Consider the following 20,713-nt stretch of genomic DNA (forward strand, 5'->3'; position numbering starts at 1 on the left):
ATAAAGAAGAGATCAAGGGAGGAATGTTCCATGACAGCAGTGGTAACATATAGCAGGCTGGTTACATATATCTTGTAGTGATTACACGGAGTTAGAAATGCATCTCAATCAACTAGGTGCAGTCCCTGACCCCTTGATCCTTAGACTGTTATTCTTGCCTGTCATTCTCCCCCCAGGCACTCCGGGATTTGGATTTTCCCCCAGGATCCGCAATGACCAGGCTCTTGTGCCTTCTGGAACTTGCACTGTGTGTCCTCCAAGGTACGTTAGCTCCTGAGTGGAGCATCTGGCGGGGGGGGGGGGATCACTAAGGTCCAAGCCAGGCAGGGCTTCTGGGGTGGGAATTCCCAGCGATTTCCCCATCTGTAGGACTCAAGTCAGATCAGGACTATGGAGCCTCCCCTTCATGAGGTTTCCCTGACCTGAAGTGAGCCCACAGATCTCCAGTCTGCCCAGATGGACAGACAAGCAGGTCCTGATATGAGCCCACAGTTGCCACCCTCCAGGTAAGACCCAGAGTTATCCCAGAATTACAAATTGATGCCCACTTTATGAAGATCAGCTCAGCCAGAGGCGATAGCTTCACAGGGTGGGCTCCGTGGCATCACAACCACACAGAAGTCCATCCCCTCCAGATGCCACCCTCTCCAGGCTGGGTGAAGGACGACAGGATTTAGGGAGGGACCACGATGGGGTATAATCAGAGGTGGGATCCAACAGGTTCTCACTGGTTCCCGAGTGTGGGTTACTAATTATTTGTGTGTGCCGAGAGGGGGGTTACTAATTGGGTCTGCTTTTCCGTTAGAAATTCCATTAGGTCCAAAAATAATAGTCCTGTTGTTTCCTATGTGGCTGGTTAGCGAAGGTAGAAAACGGGATCATTCTCCCTGTTGGGCTGTTTTAAAAACATGTTTTAGAATATATGGTCAAGTTCCTTGTTTAAGGAAAGTATCCTTCTTTTGATTTCTAGAAACAACATTAAGTATTTGAAAGTCTTAAGTATTTGACAGGCAGTCAATTAGAGGAGAAGTACATAAGAACATAAGAACAAGCCAGCTGGATCAGACCAGAGTCCATCTAGTCCAGCTCTCTGCTACTCGCAGTGGCCCACCAGGTGCCTTTGGGAACTCACATGTAGGATGTGAACGCAATGGCCTTCTGAGGCTGTTGCTCCCGATCACCTGGTCTGTTAAGGCATTTGCAATCTCAGATCAAGGAGGATCAAGATTGGTAGCCATAAATCGACTTCTCCTCCATAAATCTGTCCAAGCCCCTTTTAAAGCTATCCAGGTTAGTGGCCATCACCACCTCCTGTGGCAGCATAAGTAGTTGTTTCTGTTGGCAGTAGACGATAGGACTTGCTATGATGAGTTTAAATTATGGACATAAAATTATGGACAGAAAGATACCAGCTGGAAATTAGGAACTTTTTTTTACAGTAAGAGTTTTTTTACAGTAACAGAGAAATTATTAATGCCCCGCCCCCGGAATGCCCGGCCACGCCCCCGTCGTGCCCCACCCAGCCCCACTGGTGCTACGCCACTGTTTGAATCCCACCATCATGAGAACCTGTTACTAAAATTTTTGGATCCCACCACTGGGTATAATGCCACACAACCCACCCTACAAATCAGCCATTTTCTCCAGGGGAACTGATTTTTGTAGTCTGGAACTACGTTACAATTCTGGGATATCTTCAGGCCCTGCTTCCTCTCCTAGGGCTGCCAACTTACAGGTGGGAGCTGGAGGTCTCCCAGAATTACAGTGAATCTCCAGACTACAAGGATCAGTTCCTCTGGAGAAAGTGGGGGTTGGGAGGTGGAGTATATAGTATTATACACCACTAGGATTGCTCCCCTCCCTGGAACCCCCCCTCCTCACATTCATCCCCTGAATCTCCGGGAATTTCCTAAGCCAGAGTTAAGCATCCCTCAATCTCCTTGCAGAGCCAGTGTGGCGTAGTGGTTAAGACCCAGTGCACTCTAATCTGGAGAACCAGGTTTGATTCCCTGCTCTGCCACTTGAGCTGTGGTGGCTTACCTGGTGAACCAGATTGGCTTGTGCACTCCAACAGATGCCAGCTGGGTGACCTTGGGCTAGCCACAGTTCTTTGGAGCTCTGTCAGCCCCACCCACCTCACAGCCCTTTTGAGAGTCTCCTTACAGGAGAGAAGGGTGGGGGGATATAAATCCAAACACTTCTCTTCTATTTTTTGCCTTCCTTCAGCCTTGGCTTCATGGAGTGTCACGTACCCCCAGACTCTGCGGAGTGTCCAAAGTTCATGTGTTTTGATCCCCTGCACCTTCAACTACCCCATGGACACCCCGGAGAGTATCACAGCCATCTGGTACAAACACTCCGAGGGGCGACGCACAACAGTTTATCATTCCTCGACCCCGGACGATGTGGATCCTGAATTCCGAGGTCGCACAGAATTGCTCGGAGACCCTCTCGGGGAGCGCAACTGCACCCTCCTCCTGAGGAGCGCCCGGACGAGTGACAGCGGCAAGTACACCTTCCGGTTTGAAATCAGCGAAACAGGCCGCTGGTCGGATCTGCAAGGGGTTGAGCTGACAGTCACCGGTAAGCAGCCAGAGTCTCTGTTCTTGAAGGTACAGTTGGTGGCTCACCCTTCTTGAAGTGAGGTCAGGGCAAACCCCCTGTGAAGGAAAGAGGGGGTTGTGGTGCCCTCTCTTCCTTGTGATGCACCAAGAGAACAGGGTTCTTCAAATCCAGATACTCTGAAACTGCTGAGTTTTTAAAAGTTTTAGTAAAAGGAAAGGAAATAAAGGGAAATGACACAGGTTCCAAAAATAAACAATAACAAAAACAATAAACCAACAATAAACAAAACTATGATGTCATACCACAACTTTTACTAGGCAGGGTGCGTTTATGGGGTGGTTTGCCTTCTCTGGTTGTCTACACTTTACCCCCAGCAAGCTGGGTATTAATTTTACCGTCCCCGGAAGCATGGAAAGCTGAGTCAACCTTGAGCCGGCTACCTGAAACTGTCTTCCCTTGGGATCAAACTCAGGTCATGAGCGGAGCTTGGGCTGCAGTACTGCAGCTAACCGCTCTGCGCCACGGGGCTCTCGGCTACTGGCATTCAGCAGTGGTGATCATCATTTTGTGGCTGGCTCCACCTCTGCAGCGGACGTTTTGGGAAAGCCATTTTATTCCTGTGCCCACCAGGCCATGTCAGGATTCCAAATGTGCCCGGAACGTCTTGGGAGAGAAACAGCAGTGCAAAACTAAAGGGCATTTAATTAAAAGAGATACTTATTAGTAGAGTTGCGGAAGCAGCATCTAGTGGGAAAGAAGAGAGCCAGAGATACCTTCAGTTGCTTGATATAAAAGTTTACTAACTTAAAAGGGGTAGAGTTACATGGAATAAAACAAATAAATGCTGTACTGCTGTGTTACATATTAACTAGACCAGGGGTAGGGAACCTGCGGCTCTCCAGATGTTCAGGAACTACCATTCCCATCAGCCTCTGTCAGCATGGCCAATTGGCCATGCTGGTAGGGCAGTGGTGGCAAACCTTTGGCACTCCAGATGTTATGGACTACATTTCCCATCAGCCCCTGCCAGCATGGCCAATTGTCAGGGGCTGATGGGAATTGTAGTCCATAACATCTGGAGTGCCAAAGGTTCGCCACCACTGTGGTAGGGGCTGATGGGAATGGTAGTTCCTGAACATCTGGAGAGCCGCAGGTTCCCTACCCCTGATCTAGTGGGAAAGAAGAGAGCCAGAGATACCTTGAGTTGCTTGATATAAAAGTTTACTAACTTAAAAGGGGTAGAGTTACATGGAATAAAACAAATAAATGCTGTACTGCTGTGTTACATATTAACTAGACCAGGGGTAGGGAACCTGCGGCTCTCCAGATGTTCAGGAACTACCATTCCCATCAGCCTCTGTCAGCATGGCCAATTGGCCATGCTGGTAGGGGCTGATGGGAATTGTAGTTCCTGAACATCTGGAGAGCCGCAGGTTCCCTACCCCTGATCTAGTGGGAAAGAAGAGAGCCAGAGATACCTTCAGTTGCTTGATATAAAAGTTTACTAACTTAAAAGGGGTAGAGTTACATGGAATAAAACAAATAAATGCTGTACTGCTGTGTTACATATTAACTACTAGACACTTAAGACTATGCCTTGCTGTTCCTTCCTACTTCTCTCAGTCCCTGCGGTCTTCTCCTTTGAAACAAATGAACAAGTTAACTTTACACCTTCTGATGTAAGTGCTCACTAACTTATAAGCAATGGCTATCTGACTGACCAATAGCTAATCAATAGACTAGGTCATAAACAGTGACTTCGGCAACTTGTTCACATGCAAACAGTTTTTATAACTGAGTTGTGACAGACACTTGCACATACCAACAAAAACATCTGAAAGCAGGGCAGGAGAACGGAGAAGGGCAGGTTCTAGAGCAGGGGTCTTCAAATTATGGCCCTCCAGCTGTTCATGGACTACAATTCCCATCAGCCCCTGCCAGCATGGCTAAGTGGCAGGGCTGATGGGAATTGTAGTTCATGAACATCTGAGGGGCCATAGTTTGAAGACCCCTGTTCTAGAGTCAGGAAGCTACAGACGGATGGCAGTAGAACAAGTGAACCCCAGTTCTTGTCTTCCTCTTCAGATGCTCCAGACAATCCCACTCTGGCCTCACCAGAAGACCTGCAAGAGACCAGGCAGGTGACTTTCAACTGCTCCAGTCCCTACGTCTGCCCGTACGGCAACATCTCCCTGCAGTGGATGGAGTACAACACAGAGACCTCCCGTATCTCAAGCAGCGTCCAGCTGGACACCGGAGGAGCGTTGCAGAAGCAAACCCTAAGCACTCTGCTCTCCTGGCAGGACCACAACCAGAAGCTGAGCTGCAAGGTGACCGTGGGAGCCCTGGCTAAAGTGGAAGAAGTCAGACTCCAGGTGAAACGTGAGTGGATCCACTACTTCTCTCCTGCATCTCTGTTTTCTTTCTTGGTGTTTGGTTTCATGGCTGCCACCAAGGGTTTCCATTTATTATTATTATTATTATTATTATTATTATTATTATTATTATTATTATTATTATTATTATTATTGTCGTCGTCGTCGTCGTCGTTGTTGTTGTTGTTGTTGTTGTTGTTGTTGACAAAAACAATCACATTTTATCACAAATGTCGGATCACTGTTTGGTGTTGACCTTCTTTCCGCTTTGAGTTCCACCCTGGAACCTAGGAAGACGTGATGGACAGTAAAACCATGGACAGGCGGTGGACAGTAAAACCATACAGTGAAATCAATTTAAATAGCACATTAAAACCTTTAAAACGATATGTGATCATGACACAATAGCAGCATCCCACATTTGTTGGCAGCGCCCAATCCCAAGTTTGGGAGGGGACCGGCAAGGTCCCGAAGATGGTACAGTAGATGATACATGGGGCATACCAGTGTAAGTAAGTTTATTACACTCATTGACCAGCCGTCATATAAAATCAAAACTAAGGTTTCCGTTTACGATGGTTAAGACAAAGAAGGGGCATCAAACTTCCAGAGTTTCTTTGTTTTAACCATCCAAGCTCACCAGGCCTTAGAATGCCCCTATTTTAATTTCTTCAGTGCTGCCCCAAACTCCCAGGTTTTAATCCAATCAGACCATTTCCTGCCGCATTGTCCATGCCTGGGAATGGAACTCTGCTTTGAACAAGGAAGACTGTGCCTCTTATCACTGCCAGTGGACAGTTTTTTCTGTATATAGACCTCCCCCCCAACATAGCAAGGGGAAAATCACCTGGTTACACCGGTATGTCCTCCGTCCCCGCCACGGAATGCCCCTGCCCTGCCCCTGGAACGCCCTCACCACACTCCCGCAGGGGCGTGTGCCCGGTGCATCACGCACCACCTGTCCCCTTGAAGCTATGCCTTTGCCCCCAAATCCATGGCAAATTGCCCTTGGATGTCTTCCTTGAGTCTGACAGTGTTTTCCTGTGAGAAGTGCCAGCTGCTTTTCTCTCGCTCTTCTTGAACCTCTTCTTGAACGGTAAATATCGCCCTTCCCAACACCTTTTTCAATCCCCACTGTCACTCCCCTCTTTATTTCCTAGGCTTCTTAAAATGTTCTGTGCGTTTGCGACCCTGCGAGTGGATTTTTATTATTTTAATCTCTCAATAAAAGCGTCACACTTCCCTTTTAATCCTTGTTTCAAGTGGGTTTCTTTGGGGCACACAGACCTCTGTATCAATTGGTGAGGATCTCCTACCTGCCTCTAGCACTGCCTGCCTGTTTCCAGTTAATTAACCACAATTTAAAAAAGAGAACAGACCTGACCAATTCAGGTAACCGTTCCATTTGACAACCCTGCTGGGGACATCAGAAGAACATAAGAACATAAGAACATAAGAACAAGCCAGCTGGATTAGACCAGAGTCCATCTAGTCCAGCTCTCTGCTACTCGCAGTGGTCCACCAGGTGCCTTTGGGAGCTCACGTGCAGGATGTGAAAGCAATGGCCCTCTGCTGCTGCTGCTGCTCCCGAGCACCTGGACTGTTCAGGCATTTGCAATCTGAGATCAAGGAGGATCAAGAATGGTAGCCATAAATCTACTTCTCCTCCATAAATCTGTCCAAGCCCCTTTTAAAGCTATCCAGGTTAGTGGCCATCACCACCTCCTGTGGCAGCAGAAGGGAGGGACGGTGGAGTCCGCACCACTGGGGAAGCAAGGGGGTAAAAGCCCAAAGGAAGAACTGGGCAGTCTTGGGTTCCGATTCCATTCTAGGTATCCTTCGGAGCAACCACTACTCGCTGCCTCCACGACTACAGTGCAGAGAAATGAAAGCTGGCTGAATATTTCCGGACGTCGAGAACTCTCATCAATTGTTCCCAAGAACTGATGAAAAGGCTGCTTCCCCCGTGCCCAATTCAGGCCAGCTGTTCCCATGTTTTCAAGCATAAATGCCGCTTCCAACCATCTCTCATTTGCCGGTTTCCTCCTAGATTCTCCCAAAGGTGTCACAGTGTCCATAAGCCCGTCTGCAAAGAACATCCGTGCAGGTGATGCCGCGTCTCTCACATGTAATGTTGCAAGCAGCTACCCGGAAGTCACTGCTTACAGGTGGTACAAAGATGGGGTGGTCTATGGAGAGGGGCAGGTAAAGACCCTTCAGAGTGTCACACGAGAAGACTATGGCCAGTACCACTGTGAGGCTGAAAATCTTGTCGGGACAACAGTGGCCGAAGTGACAACATTCTTTGTTTTCAGTGAGTATCGAGCAGAAGAGTTAAACAGGGAAGATGTTTAGAGTTGCCAGCTCTGCCCTGGGAAATACCTGGAGATCTGGGGGGTGGAACCTGGGGCGGGAATGCAACACACCAAAGAATTTATTTATTTATTTATTTATTTTATTGTTTGGATTTGTAGACCGCCCCATCCCCGAAGGGCTCTGGGCGGTGCACAACAATATCCATATATATACAATGTATCATTACAATCAGTGCAATTACTAAAACCAATAAAATCCATTTAAAAGCAGCGGTCAGTACAAAAAATATCGGCATCCCAAAACCCAATTTAATTTAGAGGCCTCCCTAAGACAGGGGATGGCCGGACTTCCCTCTCAGAGGGTGGCATGATGGTAAGTCAAGTATGTAGGGGGGGGCGCACATTTCAGCGACTGGACACTCCAAAGGCCTGGCGGAACAACTCAGTCTTACAGGCCCTGCGGAACTCACCAAGGTCCCGCGGGGCCTGGACAGCTGGAGGAAGAGTGTTCCACCAGGCAGGGGCCAGGGCTGTAAAGGTCCTGGCCCGAGTGGAGGCCAGCCGCATCATTGACCCTCCAAAGCAGCCATATTTCCCAGGGCAGCCAGAAATCAGGTGTAATTCTGGGAGATCACCAGCCCCCACCTGGAGCTTGGGAACCCACTTGGGACTGTGTCACCTGTGTTCTGCTAAAGCTATTTATGCATGCACTACTTACTCTATCGCTGTTTGCTTTGCAGTCGGTTATTCCCACTGTTTTGTTTGTTTGTTTACACAGGGATTCTCCCCTTGCAAAGTGTCCCTAGCTGAGCTAATCTGTCATTTTGCCCATCCACTACTTCCTTATTCTTTCCATTTGGGGAGGTTGCCGGTCGCCTTTCCCCCTCCCCCCACCCCCCTTTCAGAAAACCTGAAGAAAGTTAAATGCATGCCTGATCTCTTTTGCTTTCCCTGAGAAGGCAGAGGAAAAGTCAGACTTTCAGATCTTTTGAAAACTGTGGGGATTCTCTGATCTGAAGGTAGCCACGCTCCATGTCCATGGAGGGCTGGAAGATCCAGGAATGCTTTCAGCAGGATAGAACTGAACCTTAACTTTCCCTGCCTTTTCTGCTCCTTTGCAGCTGCCCTCCTCTCCATGAGCCCTTATTCTAATGCCCGGGAAGGTGAGACCATCACGTTGACCTGTGACGTTCCTGGGGGAGACAAGCAAGAGATCCACTACAGCTGGTACAAGAACAACATCTGGCTCAAGGAAGGCTCCGCCCGGAGCCTGGTCTTTCACGAGGTGGCTGTTGGGGACGCGGGATATTACTCGTGCAAAGTGCAGAACGACCAGGGGAGCGAGATGTCTCAAGTCATCGGGCTGAATGTCTTCTGTGAGTTTTTGGATGCTCTTGGTCACACTTTAAATCCAGAAAAAAATTATAGGGATGCTTTCAATGGGACAAAAACATGAATGTGGACCCTTTTCTACTATCAGATTAAGGACCATTATGCCTTTTGCCTCAGCTGCACAAGGAAGGGTGGAAGAGGAGGGAAGGGTTAACTTTACTCCATCAATTTAATTATTAGTTCAGCGTTATCTTAGTATTTTGTTAATAGGTTTTTAATTTTAAATTAGGATTTATATTACAGAGTTTACTGAATGTCTTAAATTATGTTGTAAGCTGCCCAGAGCCCTTTGGGGATAGGGAGGGATATAGATCCAATTTAAAAAAATTAAATAATAGAGAATAACAGGGCGTCTTAGTTGATAGTTCCATGGGAATGTCAACTCAGTGCGTGGCAGCTGTGAAAAAGGCAAACTCTATGCTGGGGATAATTAGGAAAGGAATTGATAATAAAACTGCAAGGATTGTCATGCCCTTATATAAAGCAGTGGTGCGACCGCACTTGGAGTACTGCAATTACAGCAGTTATCGAAAGGGGATGTAGGCCCTAAAAGCAGAAAGCTAAAAAAAAAAGGTGAGATAGAGCTTAAAATTCAAAAATAGCATTGTGGTTGACATTCAAAGACAATCAACTTTCAAGTAACTCCCGTTCTCCACTTCCAAGAAGACTCATGCCAGCTGCTCTTGGAACTCCCTGCTGCTTGAAGAAAGTGGCTGGCTGTATAATAGGATGCATGTTTGGGGGGAAGCGCCCTCTTAGCAGGCTGGCAACATACTTCTCATAGTAACACTTTGGGGAGGGGCATCAGCTCAGTGGTCGAGCATTTGTTTGGAGGCAAAAAGTCCCAAGTGTCTCCAGGGAAAAGGCCCATTATTTATATTTTCTAACTAATCTCCGCTCAAGGAGAGCTCTCACAATTGCTAGATTTAACGTCACGCCGTCTGCTCTGCTAAATGGCAGGTTGAATAACCTAGAAAAATCTAAAAGGTTATGTAGTTCCCATACCAATCAAGTTGAAACATTGGCTCACCAGTTATTACATTGCACTAGATTTGCCAAAATTAGATCTAAATATGTCAAGTTACATCCTCTCTTCCAATCTGAGTTAACAGATTTGATTAGATTTTTTTTAATCCTGATGAATAACTCTGATTCTGTTTTTTTGTGAAGAGGTTGCAAGCTTTGTTATGGAAATAATTCAGAGTCAGTAACAATTTGTATTGATCTGATGTTATCTCGCTTTGCTTTTGAAACCTTAGTAGTGGGGGGGGGTTTTGGTTCTGTTTATGCCAATAAAAAAGAAGAAGAAGAAGAAGAAGAAGAAGAAGAAGAAGAAGAAGAAGAAGAAGAAGAAGAAGAAGAAGAAGAAGAAGAAGAAGACGAAGGAGGAGGAGGAGGAGGAGGAGGAGGAGAAGGAGAAGGAGAAGGAGAAGGAGAAGGAGAAGGAGAAGAGGAGGAGGAGAAGGAGAAGGAGAAGGAGAAGGAGAAGGAGAAGGAGAAGGAGAAGGAGAAGAAGAAGAAGAAGACGAAGAAGAAGACGAAGGAGGAGAAGAAGAAGAAGAAGAAGAAGAGGAGGAGGAGGAGGAGGAGGAGGAGGAGTTTGGATTTATATCCCCCCTTTCTCTCCTGCAGGAGACTCAGAGGGGCTTACAATCTCCTTGCCCTTCCCCCCTCACAACAAACACCCTGTGAGGTAGGTGGGGCTGAGAGAGCTCCGAGAAGCTGTGACCAGCCCAAGGTCACCCAGCTGGCGTGTGTGGGAGTGTACGGGCTAATCTGAATTCCCCAGATAAGCCTCCACGGCTCAGGAGGCAGAGCTGGGAATCAAACCCGGTTCCTCCAGATTAGATAACATGAGCTCTTAACCTCCGACGCTTTGCTCGCTCGCTCCAGTGAAAAGGGCAGGGCAGGAGGCGAAGGGAAAGTCATTTCTCTGCCTGTGATCCTGGACATCTGCTGCCAGTCTGAGTAGAGTAGGCAATACTGACCTTGGTGGATGGATGGCCAGACTCAGCACAGGGCGCCTCCGTGCGGGCTCAGTTGCTCACTCTCTTCTTCGCCTTCTTAAGATCCACCCAGGCTGCCCACCCTGGCTTGGTTCCAAGAGACCCAGGAGGGAAAACTGGCCATCGTTCACTGCACTGTTGACAGCAGCCCCCAGTCTTCGCTGAGCCTTTTCCGAGGCCAGCGGCTCATGGCGACCACCAGTTCGCACTCGGCCCCCAGCCAACGGATCACCATCACCACAACCCGCAACTCCTTGAAACTGGAGATCCAGAAAGTGGTCCCAGAAGATGAGGGGGAATACCGATGTGTCGCAACCAACAAGTATGGGAACGCCACCACTACGAGGTTCTTCAGCGCCCAGAGTAAGTCTGATCTCTGCAGAATATGATAGCCCCTTTAGATTTTTTTAAAATGAAGGCTTTCAAACATGCAGGTTGCAGTCGTTATAAAGGAACCTGTTTTTCTTTTCCTCGTTGACATGTGTGCCCTTCACCCATTCAGACAACGATGGGAGCCCTTTGAAACAATCTGGGTTGCTTTTGTGCCTTCGCATGGAGATGCTTCTCTTTCTTAATTTCCTGCAACACATGTGTAGCTGCGCAGGCATACAGAAATGAACCCCCACAGCCATGCCAATTGTCCCACAATACGATTGACTGCCCCTGCATAGCTGCACACGTGAAACACACAATTACTTCCCTAGACCATGTCAATTTCCCAGGGTCAGTTGCTCTAGTAATAGACCTTCAGCCTTGAAATTACAAAAAGGAAAACACTTCTGATAGTTTGAAATGGTGGCCTGAATGGTGGGCAAAACTGGTGCTGTGTGGGAGGGTGAAAGCAGGGAGGAGCAAGAAGACCTAAGGAAAGCTTAATGCAAAGTGACCTACTTCACTTTCCCTGTGAAGGGAAGAAAAAGTCGCACTTTAACAGGTTTTGGAAACTGCAGGGATTCTCTGATCTGAGCGCGCATAATGTCTGAAGAGGGGGAATTGTGTGCATAACGGAATATCAACCCTGAAAGTAATATACACTCCATGTGAAGGAGGCCACAAGTGAGTAAATGACCTATCTGTCCTCTCTCCAAGGAGGCTGCTCAGGACAATGGAGGTACTGCATTGGCTGGCATCTCCCTTGCTGACTGGACAGGTTGCAAACTCAGGTTTAATGCCTTATAATGTGTGAAAAGGCTTCCAGATCAAGGAAGATAGACCTTGCGCATTTTTGCAGCCAGAAGGCAGTGTAGGGTTTTGAACCTCCAGGTGGGGCCTGAAGATCTCTTTTTATGGCTCCTTCCGCACATGCCGAATAATGCACTTTCAAACTGCTTTCAAGGCTCTTTGAAGCTGGGCGGAATGGCAAAATCCACTTGCAAACAGTTGTGAAAGTGGTTTGAAAACGCATTATTTTGCGTGTGCGGAAGGGGCCACAGCTCTTAACAGGTGAAAGCCCCTGCCTCTCTGCCCTGTGGTTGGCCCTCCAGAGGAACTGGCTGGCCATTGTGTGAGGCAGGATGCTGGGCTTGATGGACCCTCACTGGTCTGATCCAGCAGGGCTCTTCTTATGTTCGTCTCATGTTCTTATTGGTGAATGGCATTAATTGAAACATAAGTCTCTCTGTGTTCTTTTTTGTGTTCCTAGCTGCCAGGGTGGTCGTCAGCCCTTCCGAAGAGGTCCCTGAAGGGGAGAGGGTCACTTTGACCTGCATGGCCACCTTGGAACCAGAAGAAGGCACCAGTTATACGTGGTTCAAGAATACCAAGTGGCTGCAAGAAGGGAGGGAAAACTCTCTTGTCTTTCCAGCCACAGACAGCCGAGATGCTGGGACATTCTACTGCACGGCCCAGAATGAAAAGGGCACCAACACATCGCCAGCTGTCACTCTTCACGTGCTGTGTGAGTACTCCTGTTAAGTCCAGGAATGGAGAAGTTCCAACCCCACATCAGAGGGACAAGACTTCTCTACTGTTTTCTCAAGAGGCCTGGCCTCCATCTTTCTGTACCGATCAAACTGTCTTCCCTCCACAGACCCCCCAAGACAACCTGTCATCCAGTCCTTCTTAGAGACACAAGCGGGACATCTAGGCATCATCCAGTGTACAGTTGACAGTGACCCCCCATCTGAGATAGCTTTGTACAAGGGGGACACTCTCATGGGATCCACCAACACCTCCTGCTCACCTGCTGACCCAAGGGTGAGCGTAACTCCCTCCCACAATGCGCTCAAGGTGAGCATCAAAGACGTCACACTGGAAGACGAGGGACGGTTTGTGTGTTATGCTCAAAACCGCTACGGAGACTCCAGCACTTCCGCTGACTTCACAGCTGAAAGTGAGTGAGATGAGAACGTTTAAATTGTCATATTGAGTTTCTGACAAAGGCAGATTTGACTCTCAAAAGCTCATAGCCCAAAAGTCTTGTTGGTCTCTAAGGTGTTCCTGAACTCAAAGCCAGATATATGTGTGTGTGCATGTGTGTGAAAATTGTGTGTGTCAACATGCATGTGTGTGAATATATATGAAAATATCAATCTATGTAAGTATCTATAACTAGTGAAAATTGTGTGTGAGGGTACATATGTGTGAATATATATATATGAAATCTATCTATCTAAATATCTATATCTAGTGAAAATTTTGGGCGTGAGCATGCATGTGTGTGAATGTGTATATATATATATATACACACACACGCACATGCAGATGCACATGTTTGTATGTATGTATGTATGTATGTATGTATGTATGTATGTATGTATGTATGTATGTATGTATGTATGTATGTATGTAAATGATATAATCTAGCAATCTATCTGTATATGAATCTGTATATAGTGAAAATTGGCCCCTGAAGGAAAAAATGGGTAGAGAAGTGGTATGAATTTAGCAATATGAAATTAAATGGTATGAAATAAACTGGGCAATATGCATTACAAAAATACTCACTACAACAGAAAATGTGATCACAGGACATATAGAAAAGGAGCTAACCCAGTGGTGGCGAACCTTTGGCACTCCAGATGTTATGGACTACAATTGGCCATGCTGGCAGGGGCTGATGGGAATTGTAGTCCATAACATCTGGACTGCCAAAGGTTTGCCACCACGGAGCTAACCCTTAGAACTAACCATTAACATGGTTGCAAGTTATGTGCCAAAGCAACTCCAGAAATTGCAAAGGTATTCATTTCTGGATTATTATTATTTTTGCAACAAATATATTTTTGTAGAGCTTCCCTCACTAACTCTTAGTAACTCTGAGTAATTTAGTCCTCCTCCCTGTTTGTGAGTTTACTTATTTATTGTTTACTTGCTTCATTAATATTGATTTATTATTTACTTACTTCATTAATATCCCACCCATCTCTCCGATGGAGACCCAAGGAGTGGCTGACATGATCCTCCTTTCCATCTTCACAAAAATTCTGTGAGGTAGATTAGGTAGAGAGTAATGCGACTGAATAAGGTTGCCCAGCATTTGAACCTGGCTCTCTGAGCTCCTAATCCAAACACTCTAAGCACTATACCACTCCAGGGTGTTGTGGGTTTTCCAGGTTGTATGGCCGCATTCCACACTTTCTGTCTCTGTCTCTTTGTCTCTGGCTCTCTGTAAATATTATATACATGCAGAGGTGTAGCACCAAGGGGACGTGGGGGTGCGCGACGCACTGGGTGTATGCAGGGACGGGGCGTTACGGGGGCTTGGAGGGGCGAAGGGTGCGTGTGTACACCAGGCGCACTTCCCCCTCGCTCCGTCCCTCTATACATGTTGAACTCATATCTGGGAGACCCAGGTTCGAATCCTCACTGTGCCCTGGAAGTTCACTGGGTGACTTTGGGCCAACCATACACTTTCTGCCTAACTTACTTCACAGGGGTTGTCGTGAGGATAAAATAAAATAGAGGGGAGGAGAACGATGCAAAGTCCTTTGAGTCCCCACTGGGGAGCAAGGCAGGATACAAATTAGTTAAAAATAAATAATGAAATAAATATGTTTGCATGTAGATGTACTGAAAATATTTTTTTTACTGCTCAAAGTATTTTAATATTCACTGCTGTGGGAACTCTGAATTGTGTGGAAAGGTGGCATAGAAATGCTTTCAATCAATAATATTTATTTGGGTGCTGTGTGGTTTCCGGGCTGTATGGCCGTGTTCTAGCAGCATTCTCTCCTGACGTTTCGCCTGCATCTGTGGCTGGCATCTTCAGAGGATCTGATGTTGGGAAAGCAAGTGGAGTATATATACCTGTTGGAGTGTCCAGGGTGGGTGAAGAAACATTGTCTGTGAGTAACAAAGAAGACAACCAGGTCAATAGTTGAGTGATTTCCGGCCGTGAAAGCCTTCAACAATAATATTTGTACCAAACCTTGCAGTGTTTTGCTCTCAAAGTGACAGGCAGGGGATTTATATCCTGTGATTAGCCATTAGCCGAACCGGCGGTGCCGGTGGGTGCTGCCCAGCCAAAGAGGGCATGTTATGACCAGATTTCCATCTTTCTCTCCAAACTACCTTTAGCTGCAAGAATTGTCCTCACGCCATCCCCAGAGGTGGTTGAAGGCCAGGAGGTCCGTCTGTCCTGCGTAGTGAGCAGCAATTCTTCCACCTCAGCCAACTACACCTGGTACCAGAATGGACTCTGCCTCTCGAAGGCCCTCGGGGACTCACTGGTGTTCCCACAGGTGGCCAGAGGGGACGCCGGAGTGTATTTCTGCCAGGTGGAGCGTCACGGAGTCAGCAAAAGGTCCACCTCCGTCACCTTGTCTGTGCTATGTAAGAGCAACTGGCTTTTTGTTTGCATTTGAGACACCAGAGAACTCGAGTTTAAGACCATTTTAAAAATATTCATTACCGGTATATGACGAACAGAAGACCATATGAGTTGAGGTCCTAAATGTCCTAAATTTTATTGAGGTCTGCATTTGACTAATTTAATGGCAGTCCTACTTGAAATTTTAAACGGCCATCTTTTATATGTTTTATAACAGTTGTTTGAATTATATTTTAAGCTACCTTAAGTTCTGCAAGGTAGGCAGGTGACTAATTAATGCTTCAAACAACAATAATAATAGTAATCATAATAACCAGCAATCCAAATCCAAATCCAAAACCTTTATTAGGCATAAAACCGGTGCCAAGAATTTCAAATACAATAAAAAGATCATTATTGCTCAACTTGCAGTACACAGAGTAAAAATATAGCAACAGCTTCAGAGATTTCAACATTAGAGTTATTTAGAAGCTTAGCCATTTTTATTTTATCAGAAAGGAGCATAAATCCTGTTGGTCATACAGTTCTCAAATCAGTTCTGATGTTGTTGTATTTTGAACAATGAAGCAGAATATGAGAAAGTGTATCAGTTGTATCAGGACAAAATCGACATCAACGCTCATTTTGTGGAATACCAGAGAAGCGACCTTGAAGATGTACTGACGGAAAAGAGTTACACCTTGCTCTAGTCATGACCCATCTGCAATTGTAATTAACAAGTTGTTGCAGGTATATAGCAGGGCTAGATTTCTGAGGGATAATCCCAAAGAATATTGGAGAGCAAGAGCTTTGCGCTTTGCTCAGGAGATATTGGTACTCTTGATCAAATAATCTAGTCTTTAAGCAATGGTAAATCTCCGGAGCGGTGAGCATTTGTAGGGCCTCCCAAGAGAAGCCAAAGGAAAAGATCTTTTTTTTCAATATGTAGCCACCATTTCGAAAGCTGAAGCTCTCTTCAGCAATAACCAGCAATCGTGGTCCCAGTGATTATTGACACATTGGATGCCATACCAAACCCCCCCCACTCACTTGTACAGCCCTTGAACCATCTGCATATTGTGCCGTGCGTCTACCCAATTGTGCCGTGCGTCCATCCAACTGGACATAACATCCCGGCTGCATGTTCTTCTTTTCCAGACCGCCCAGAGGCTCCTCGCTTGGTTGTCTTTGTGGAGACGGAGAGAGGCAGGACGGCCCTCTTCCGCTGCTCAGTAGACAGCAACCCCTCTGCTGAGCTGAGTCTCTACAAAGGAGACCGCCTCCTCGCGTCCACTGGCTCCACCAGCACAGCCATCGCCAGGGTCCGTGTCTCAAGCTCCCGCAACGCCATGCGTGTGGAGATGGGAGAGGTCGTGCCAGAGGACGAGGGCAGCTATCGGTGCATGGCTTCCAATGTCTATGGCTCCTCTTCCACACGCCTGCACTTCCACGTGCAAAGTAAGTGAAAGGACATGCAATTCTATCCACCGTGGTCCTCTATGGAGTGAAGCCAAGGCCTCCATTTTGCAAACATTTCGCACCAACCTGAAAGCCATGTGATGAGCTCTGTGAGATCCGGGATTCGGCTTGTACCGCAGGCTGTGATCCACGGGGGGCTTCGGCTACAAAACATCAGTTAGCCTTTAAGGTGCCACAGATATCTGACGGCCATCGTTCATAACACTGTGTGGGGGTAAAATGCCATACAATTACAGCAAATTTATCCTTCTGGACTTTTCCTTAATCTGTCGGGGATTCGCATTTGTTAATTGCAATTTTGAGATCCTTCAGTCCAGCATCCCAGCTTCTTCTGCAAGCACTGAATATTACCAGGACCTCCCTCAGGGCAGAGGCCGTGGGTCGGTGGGAGAACATCTGCTTGGAAGGAAGAAGTTCCCAAGTTCAGTCCCCGGCATCTCCAATTAAGAGGCCCAGGTAGTTGGTGATACGGAAGACCTCCACCTGAGATTGTGTAGAGCTGCTGCCAGTCCGAGTAGACACTAACTTTGAGGGACCGACAGTCTGACTCAGTATTGGCAGCTTTGTGTCTTCTGGGAGATGATGTGGCTCAGCTTCCACTTTGCATAGCAGATGGAACCAGGCTGAAACCCCAGCATCTCCAGACAGGCAGTAGGTGAGGAGAAAGGACTAATAAAATTTAGGACTAATAAAAGGAAACACTTCTTCACACAACGTGTGATTGGTGTTTGGAATATGCTGCCACAGGAGGTGGTGATGGCCACTCACCTGGATAGCTTTAAAAAGGGCTTGGACAGATTTATGGAGGAGAAGTCGATTTATGGCTACCAATCTTGATCCTCTTTGATCTGAGATTGCAAATGCCTTAACAGTCCAGATGCTTGGGAACAACAGCCACAGAAGGCTGTTGCTTTCACATCCTGCATGTGAGCTCCCAAGGGCACCTGGTGGGCCACTGCGAGTAGCAGAGAGTTGGACTAGATGGACTCTGGTCTGATCCAGCTGGCTTGTTCTTATGTTCTTAAAGACCTCAGCCTGCTGCCTGTTGAGTAGGAAATACTGTCCTTGATGGATCTATGATCTGATTCAGCATGAGGCTGCATCACATGTGATCAAGCAGCTATCTAATTTTCCTGCGGCTTTTCTTCTGGGATCCAGCAGCCCGAGTTTCAGCCTCACCATCCCCCGAGTTGCTGGAAGGAGATGCAGCCACCCTTACCTGCGATGTGCTCAGAAGTGCGCCAAGGGATGCCACCTTCTCCTGGTACAAGAACTCCAAGCGCATCCCAAACAACAACTCCAGCACACTCACTTTCCTGCAAATAAGCAGCAGGGATGCCGGCTCCTACCACTGCAAGGCCCACCCTGCAGAGGAGGCCAGCATCGCTGCCTCCCAGCCTCTCAGCATAACCGTCTTCTGTGAGTGTTACTTTATCCCCCTCCCATACTTGTTGTTTAAAAGTTTAAAAAGATGGACAAACCACTGCATAAATGAATGAATGAAATTTTCAACCAACAAATGGATGAGTGAATGAAATTTCCAACTTTCCCTAATGCTGAGCTATCTCTGCCCCACACAGACCCTCCACGAAAGCCTCGCCTGGCTTCCTTCCTGCAGACACAGGGCAGGCCAGTGGCTGTGCTCCAGTGCATCGTAGACAGTGTGCCCGAGTCCCACCTGGCCATGTACAAGGGAGAGAAGCTCCTGGCATCCAGCAGCAGCTCCAACATGGTTCACAACTACCGGCTCAAAGTCTCTACTTCATACAACAGCTTGAGGGTGGAGATTCAAGATGTGGTGATGGAGGACGAAGGGGGCTATGGGTGTTGGGCCCATAACCTCTATGGTAACAGCAGTGTCTCCATCCAGTTCATGGCAGAGAGTGAGTATTGAGAACCTGGGATGCCTGAAGGGGGAAGGTGGGTCAGCAGAGGGCTGAGATCAAAGAGGCTGGGAGGGGGCAGAGGGAGAGGCACAATTTCAGTGCTTGCCCTTGGCACCATTTTCTGTAGATATGTCCCTGGAATGGGGGTGGGGGCACAAGATTCTAGGCCCACAGACTGGAACAAGTCAAATGATTTGCTTTGTGTTCATTGCTCGAGGGGATATAGGACTTTACTCAAGGGTGGGGGCAAAGGAAACCTTTATCTGGACTCTTGATGGTAGCCATGTTACACCCTCAAGCTTTAATGCTGAATTCCACAAGAAGCATTTGCAGCATGGATCAGAAAGGTGTAAGTAACATGTAAACTGCTGCTCAAGTTTTAATTGGTTAATGGGTTTAAGTTTTTATGTTGTTTTGATTTGCTGTCTTGAAGAACAGCCGTGTTGTGAGCACCCTCGAGCCCTTCGGGGATGAGGCGGCCTATAAGTTGAATGAATGAATGAATGAATGAATGAATGAATGATGATGATGATGATGATGATGATGATGATGATGATGATGATGATGATGATGATGATGATGATAATAATAATAATAATAATAATAATAATAATAATAATAATAATAATAATAAAAGTAAGCCTACCATGAACAGATCTCTGTTATGTCTCTCTTCTCTGTTCACTTAGCGGCACGGATCTGGATTTCTCCTCCGGATGTTCTTGAAGGGGATTCTGTGAACCTGACCTGCGCTGTTGACAGCGGTGTAGCCGAAGAGCCACACTATGCGTGGTATAAGGACCACAGGTGGTATGCAGAGGGCCCTTCCCGGACACTGTCTCTTCCCAAGGTCACTGTGGCTGACACAGGAATGTACTACTGTGCAGTGAAAACTTCTGAGCGGGTGCGGAACTCCTCCCTGGGCACCCTGAACGTTCTCTGTAAGTCCTGGGGAAAGTTACGTTGGGCAACGTATCCTTAGTTGGTGATGTTTTGGAGCCCCAGATGTGCTCAGCTCTGGCTCACGGATGGCCTTGTAATCCACGAGTAGGGCTGCCAGGGTGAAGCCTGGGGAAGGTGGGAGCCAGTGGCGTATCGACAGAAAATGGAGCCCAGGACAAGAACTGAGTTTTCTGCCCCCCTCCCACCCATGGGTGGCCACCCTCTCCCACCTTCTTACATTCCCCCCTTTTATCCTCCCCATCCTCTCTCTGTGTGCATGCCACCCCCTCCAGCCAATTAGTGCCCCGCCTCCTTCTTATTCTGCGGGCCCGGCCTATCTCCATGCCAGCCCGCTTCTGCCTGGCCCCACCCATGGCCTCCAGGTAAATCATGGAGGCCATCCTTGGGCCTGCTGGCTCACCTGGGGCCACCGGGCTCTTGCGGCTCACGCCTGAGTCGCTCACCGAGGGGCTGCTCACCACTGAGTTGTGTGCCGTGGCTGCAGGCCTCCTACCCTCCCCAGCCTCGCTTGCTGCCTCCACTCCCAGCTCACCCTCTGGCTTGGGGTAGGTTGCCAGTTATCTGGGGTGGGGTGGGGCAGCTGGGTGAGTGCGAGGTGGGGACTCCAGCATGAGGGGAAGGAGAAGGGGTGTGGGGTGATTTTCCACCCCCCACATGACTAAATGGCAGCCGCCCAGCAAGGAACAGTTGACCCCATATGTCCCTCTGGATGGTACAACCCTGGTGGGAGCACAGTGGGTTATTTATTTATTTATTTATTTATTTATTTATTTATTTATTTATTTATTTATTTAAATTGTTTTTATATGCCACCCCTCCCCCGAAGGGCTCTGGGCGGTGAACAACACAATAAAACAATAGTTACAATAAAACCCCATTAAAACAGCAATTAATAATGCTACATTGGCGTCCAATCGTGAAAACATACACTTGATAGATCCACCCTGGAAAATAAAACAGAGGAGCGGAGAACCCAGAGTGT

General features: G+C 47.4%; 1 protein-coding gene across 1 annotated transcript in view; it reads left to right on the forward strand.

Moving 5' to 3' along the window:
• The first annotated feature begins 212 nt into the window (after positions 1–212).
• Positions 213–20,713, forward strand: part of SIGLEC1 (sialic acid binding Ig like lectin 1) — a 33,770-nt gene continuing 13,269 nt past the window's right edge. Inside the window, exons 1-13 of the mRNA XM_048508775.1 lie at positions 213–261; positions 2,227–2,583; positions 4,651–4,947; positions 6,991–7,254; positions 8,377–8,631; positions 10,717–11,016; positions 12,296–12,550; positions 12,683–12,985; positions 15,172–15,426; positions 16,562–16,861; positions 18,041–18,301; positions 18,463–18,765; positions 19,458–19,709. Of these exons, the coding sequence (XP_048364732.1) occupies positions 213–261; positions 2,227–2,583; positions 4,651–4,947; positions 6,991–7,254; positions 8,377–8,631; positions 10,717–11,016; positions 12,296–12,550; positions 12,683–12,985; positions 15,172–15,426; positions 16,562–16,861; positions 18,041–18,301; positions 18,463–18,765; positions 19,458–19,709 (3,451 nt within the window). The remainder of the gene's footprint in view (positions 262–2,226; positions 2,584–4,650; positions 4,948–6,990; positions 7,255–8,376; positions 8,632–10,716; positions 11,017–12,295; positions 12,551–12,682; positions 12,986–15,171; positions 15,427–16,561; positions 16,862–18,040; positions 18,302–18,462; positions 18,766–19,457; positions 19,710–20,713) is intronic.

The sequence above is a fragment of the Sphaerodactylus townsendi genome, linkage group LG10 (genome assembly GCF_021028975.2).
Source record: "Sphaerodactylus townsendi isolate TG3544 linkage group LG10, MPM_Stown_v2.3, whole genome shotgun sequence".
NCBI classification, from domain to species: domain Eukaryota; kingdom Metazoa; phylum Chordata; class Lepidosauria; order Squamata; family Sphaerodactylidae; genus Sphaerodactylus; species Sphaerodactylus townsendi.